General features: G+C 34.1%; 1 protein-coding gene across 1 annotated transcript; it reads right to left on the bottom strand.

Moving 5' to 3' along the window:
• Window positions 1-1849: 1849 nt before the first annotated feature.
• Window positions 1850-5060, bottom strand: LOC145664476 (uncharacterized). Its single transcript, XM_081731189.1, has one exon. It carries the CDS (start codon window positions 4506-4508, stop codon window positions 3297-3299), a length of 1212 nt encoding a protein of 403 aa, XP_081587315.1. The 5' UTR covers window positions 4509-5060; the 3' UTR covers window positions 1850-3296.
• Window positions 5061-6036: the final 976 nt, after the last annotated feature.

The raw sequence follows: 6036 nt of genomic DNA, 5'->3' as shown, positions 1-6036 counted from the left end.
CATCTGAGCCTCCTAGATTTGATTACCCTAACAATGTTCGGTAAACCGTATAAATTATATAGTTCCTCGTTATGAAGTTTCCGCCATTCCCCATTCCCGTTCCTCTTGGGTCCGAATATTCGTCTCAGGACCTTGTTCTCAAATCAGAATGGGAATTAATGATAAAATTTTTAATTTGTGTAAAGATCTACATTGATCAATTGACACAGTATTTGAAAGAGCTTTTGATTTTGCTGACAAAATTGCAATTAATTTGGTATAGTAATAAATACCACATATTGTGATGGAAACTGTTGTATATAATAACTTGGAATTTGCCTCTGCTGTAGTAAGAGCTTATAGCAACATTGCTGTGCTAATTTTGTCTTGACTTAAACCACATTCTCTGCTCTGGTTGCTAACATTAATTGAGAAGAACTTTCAGAAGTCCGATTCCATTTTGTAAGCGATAAAAAATATCGGGAAAAGAAAGACCAAAGTATTCAAAAATAAAGACAGAAATCACGTGCTGACGTATTGTGTATTGCATTTCCGTTCGTTTCTAGTAAAGACAATAGTGTGCCAGTAAATACATACAGTTCAAAATACTCAGTACAACGCACACTTGAAACATAAACCTAATTTTATTAAATATTCGAAGTGCCCGCCCTGAACTTCCATACAGTAGTAACCCTAGTAGCACAAAATGATCGGCCCGACGTCCATAAATGGTCAGTTGAAGCTGGCCCCGACGATCGGGAAAAGGTCTTTATGTCCGCTTTTTCGACAACTTCCCGACGAACCAATTCCTGATCATATTCGGACAATAATGACAATATCCCGACTGACTACCGACGACTTGCCGACCAAATATGAACAGCTCACCGACTATAAATGTGACTATTTTTGGACAGTCTCCCGAGCAAATCATGATAATACCGACCAATTACTGACGACTTGCCGACCAAAAATGGAGAGTTCACCGACGATGGACGACTATTTTTGGACTATATCCCGATCAAATAGGAATAACCTGCCGACGGTAAGCGTGAGTGCTTACTAATATCAGCTGTGGATGCTGAAACGTACCTCCCGCAGATATCCAGGGGTGTAGATTCCCTATATCCGCGGGAGTTGCGTTCTAAACATCTACATCTGATAATAGTAAACGCTGTATTACATATACAGAGGACTAGATGTTATCACACAATACATATTTGATACTTACATGCAGTTTAGCTACACCGCCATTCAAAAGAAAGTTGGTCCAAAAAAAAAAAAAAAAACTTTAACAATATACTTGAATTAATATGTACATTCATGTCCAAATTATTGTCGCATGTCTATAAATATAAGAATATAATTTGATAACGAATTCGCCCGGTATTTCTTATAGTGTTAGTAGGTGTGTATTCGGCAAAGACATGTATGTGGCAAATTTCATGTGAAAAGAGCAGTAAATAAAAACAATAAAACGAAAATAAAACTTTCTTCTCCATTTAGGAAGATTTTGTTTTACTCATTCTAATTTTCGTATTTATAATTCTTTTCCTATGAAATTTACCACAAATATACATTTCCCGATTATACACATACTATCAGTAATAAAAGTACCCAGCAAGATTACTATCACGTTATATTCTTACAAGAAGACAGTTATAGATATGCGATAATCATTTTGGACATGAGTGTACGTTTACATTACATTTAACATTAATCTTTCTCTAAATTTCGACGCCTGTGTTCCGGCTGCGTTCATGTCCGGATACGGAGTAATTATAATTTTCTAACGTCGTAATTATAGGATATAAGATGATTTTTATAAGGTCTTACAAAGCAATGAAAAAATACATTTGGAAAGAAATATACATGAACTTTTATTCTTCAGTTTCACATAAGAAGAAATAATAATAAAAAAATTGGTTAAAAGAAATGAAACATACATTTATGTGCAGAAGCCACATTAGTTTATCGTGATGTACATACTATATATTTCAGCAGATTTTTTGCAAAACAAAACGGTACAAGAAGTCATATAAAAATATAAAAATACAAATTGTAAATAAAAACTGAACGAAACGTGTCTGTTTAGTATGCATATTTCCTTTTTCGAAACAATTATTAAATATATTAGTAGAATCGCAGTTTTAGTTGAAGCTTGAGTTCTACGGGTAAGATATTCTACTGAACAGACTGGTCATGTTCAATAATGTGTGTACAAGTAAAAATCAGAAGCATACCTGTTACATCTATTTATAGAAGTTTACATAGCATAGATTAACTGAAGAATTTACAACGCATAAAACTAAACATTAGATGTTCTTAAAAAATAAAAGAAAAAAATTGAATGCTCCTTTACCGAAAATATCTCACTACCTAGCCTTCTATGAAAAAAAAAAATCGCACAAAACTCAACTTGCTTCCAAGTCCTCCTTGCGCATTTAAATGTGAGAGTTAATGAAAGCTCTTAACAAAACTAAAACTTCAAGTAAACCAGTTTGTAATTAAGTTACAAGAAGACTATTTTAATCATTACTAGACTATTGTTACGTAAAAACTAAAAACATCCTCGGAAATCAAGTAGAATTTAACGAACTTCTCGTTGTGCAGATTCTACCGAGGAACCTTTGATTTTTCATTTCTTGTGAATAATGCAAAATCAACGTTCAATATGAAAAATGTGAAAAGTAAGAGTTAGTCCTGACAAAAACCTCTATAACTACGCTGGAAAAATATGTAACAAAAGAGATACACTTTGGATATCCTTGTCATCAAGGATACTCGAAATGTCCATTGTCAACAAATTTTCCTAGCACCCGTAATACCATATTTTACAGATTTTCGTCTGTACTGTAACTCGTACATTTCAAATTTTTCATTGGAACGTTGATTTTTCATTTTTTGTAACATACCGGAAAATCATGTGTGTCCTGGAACAATCTATGATGAGAAGTCTTCATACATGACATATACGCATTAGTAAAAATGTTCCATGTTACAGAAAGGAATGCAAACATATGCCGATTCATCTGAAAAGTCTGGAATAAGAAGGCACTTTTTATGTAAACAATCTGATGACAAAGTAGTACCTGTCGTCTTTCTCTTTTACACCCTGAAGATAGACAACTTACTACTACGTAAGGGTGAAAAGTACAAATCTGCTTTACTTGAGGATACATCCCATTTTAAGATATATATACTACCATACTTCCTTTCTTCTTCAATGGCGTTAGTAGTGATAACTTCACCGCTTTTTGTTATGAAGCAATTATCTGGCATGTTTATACTCATAAGGCAATCTTCGTTGTTACGCATTTTTATGATGTAATGACACCATCACTAGAAACAACCTGTTTTTTAACTTCACGAATACTAGGAGTAACACACATTTCCCCAACTCGTTTTGCTGCCTGTTCCAAAGAATTATTTGCACCACGAACCATTATTTTAATTGTTTTCATGTAATTTTCAAAAGGAAATGCAGAATAGCTATCTAAAGGTCCAAAATTCTCAACAACTTGAACTACATGCAATAAACTATGGAAATTATATATTAAAAGTTCTGGAGTATAATATTCTGGGATGTACCTAACAAAAGTGTCCAGGAGTTCATGTGCATAATTTCTCCATTTTTCCAGTCTGCTACTATTGCTAGCTAAAAGGTACATAGCAACATGAAAAATTACGAAATGATCAAACAAATGCTTTGGCAACAAATCTTTCAAAACTATAGGTCCAAAGTACAAAACAACTGCTCGGAACTGAGTAGCTTTCCAAAATTTAAACATTTTTATAGATTGTCGTTTTCTTGAAAACTCTTTCGGAACATGCATTGCTACTGAAAGAAGTCTAGCAGAAATATTTTCTATGTCCAGAGACTTCAATTTACATTTTTTAGGACCCTTTTCTACCCATACATAAATAAGCATTTTGACAACACCAAGACATACTAAATGCATCCATTCAAGTGGAACTTGTGAAACTAAACCTATATTTAATTCACAAAGAATACTCAGAGATCGATGGTGATCCTCGTACTGCATGTTCTTGAAGCCTAAATCAGTTCTTAGAGCTGAAGTATTTTCATATTGCCAGGTCGTTCTTCCCAAATATGTACCTTCCTGTATGCATTTTTCGCAACCAAATAAAGAATTGTGAGAAACAGTACATTTTAAGAAAGCTCTAGCTGGAGCATCCGCAATAATGCAACTTATTGAAAATCTATACAATTTACCTTCAACTACGATACCATTTTGTTCTAATTCAATACATTCATCAACAAACTGTTTTAAGAAGTCATTCGAACTATTTGGTTTTGTTTCCCCGAAGTAAAGTGCAATGATGAAAGGAGTCTTGTCAATAACCTGATCTAAAATTCCTAATATAGGCCAAAAAGATTTCGTTGAACTTTTGTGTATTGGGAGGCCATATATATTCACTTTCAAAGTCAAAATGTCCCTTGTATTTTCAACTGAAAGCCTCTTTTCTACTATTGAATAAAGTTTGGATTTAATGCCTGACAATGACATTTTGATTATGTTTTCCTTGACACCAAAATAAACAAAAGATCCTCCTGAACATGATTTGATTTCGATTGTTCTTGGTGTTTGAAGAAGTGTCCTTGAATCTAGAGGCAGTCCGGGTATGTGAGGTCTCAAAATATGGAGAAGATCTGTTGTAGCATTATTGGGAACGTTATGCTTTTTTGCCCATGATACTAAACTATTTGTTATAGAATGACAGACTTCGTCTTCTGCACTGCTATTACTACTACTATTAATAATGGAATAATTACTACAACTGGATGAACTGCTGTCACTCTGCAAGAAAATTTGATCACGAGTTTGGGAAACGGAACCTGATCTAATATTAACATTTTTTCACTTTCCCTTACGGTATTACAAACATTTGTACACAAAAGGGTTTGTCCTTTCTTAAATTCGGTGACAATGTTATTAGCGGTTGTCGCAATAATACGATGTTCATGGCGCACCGACAGATCATCACTTCGTATTCTTTTATGGGCTTCCTTAATTATCTCTATTTGCATATCCTCTCTTTCTGCGTGCAATTCTGCCATATTCCTGTGATCCTATTTATCTGTATATATATATATATATATATATATATATATATATATATATATATATATATATATATCTTCTAACAGATTTCGTAGAACGAAATTGAATGTTATAACTTGTATATTGACTTTCAATTGTAACAACACATTGAAACAAGTTCTTAACACACTGAAAAATTTGGTTACTTTTGGCACCACGTTATTTTTCTTACACAATAACAACGCGTTCCGTTTCAGGGTGTTGTGGCTCATCTCGACCACGACCAGTTTTCTGTGTACGCGCTTCACGTCCACCATCCCTGTCTTTAACGTGGCGAAACCAGTTCTGTATTACGGAATGCACTTCACATTCAGAAGCATTCAATGCGTATGGGCTTCTCCTAACTGCACCTGAAAACAATTACAAAGAAATTAGTGTTGCGATTTTGTTAACATATCCTAAAATATATTACATGTAAAATACAATGTGAAGAAATTGATACACTCTTCAGGAAGTCTGTGGAGCACTGACTTTTAAATTTCATCGGCATACTACAATCAGGAATTAAGTTCTATGCTGATGGTTTTTTTTCTAGCTCTTATCTACTACCTCACATACTTTTCGGGAGACTGGGACAAATGCATCTGATTCACTGGACTAACCTCGTTGAAACGTTTACGCCGTCTAGTCTGGGAGGGTTATTTATGTAACTATAGTTGTCCATTCACGGGTGGGCTTTGGTCTAGTTATTCTTAAATAACACTACCTTATTATAGGAAATTTTTGACTAATATAAAGCAACGTCTTCTTACGTGATGTTATCAATCACCGGTAGTTATTTTTGTTTTGACCCAAGATTAATTTCACAGGATTCAATTAATTTTTAATTACCGAGATTTGGATTGGCCGGGTTAATAAGAAGATGACAAGAACGCCCTATTAATACGGTAAGATTGGGACACATGCTTGGTGCTGCTGAGGAAAACCCTGGAAA

Source organism: Thermobia domestica, chromosome 11 (genome assembly GCF_964235325.1).
Source record: "Thermobia domestica chromosome 11, izTheDome1.hap1.1, whole genome shotgun sequence".
NCBI lineage: Eukaryota > Metazoa > Arthropoda > Insecta > Zygentoma > Lepismatidae > Thermobia > Thermobia domestica.
The sequence above is the reverse complement of the archived record's forward strand: the minus strand, read 5'-3'. Positions and strand labels throughout refer to the sequence as shown.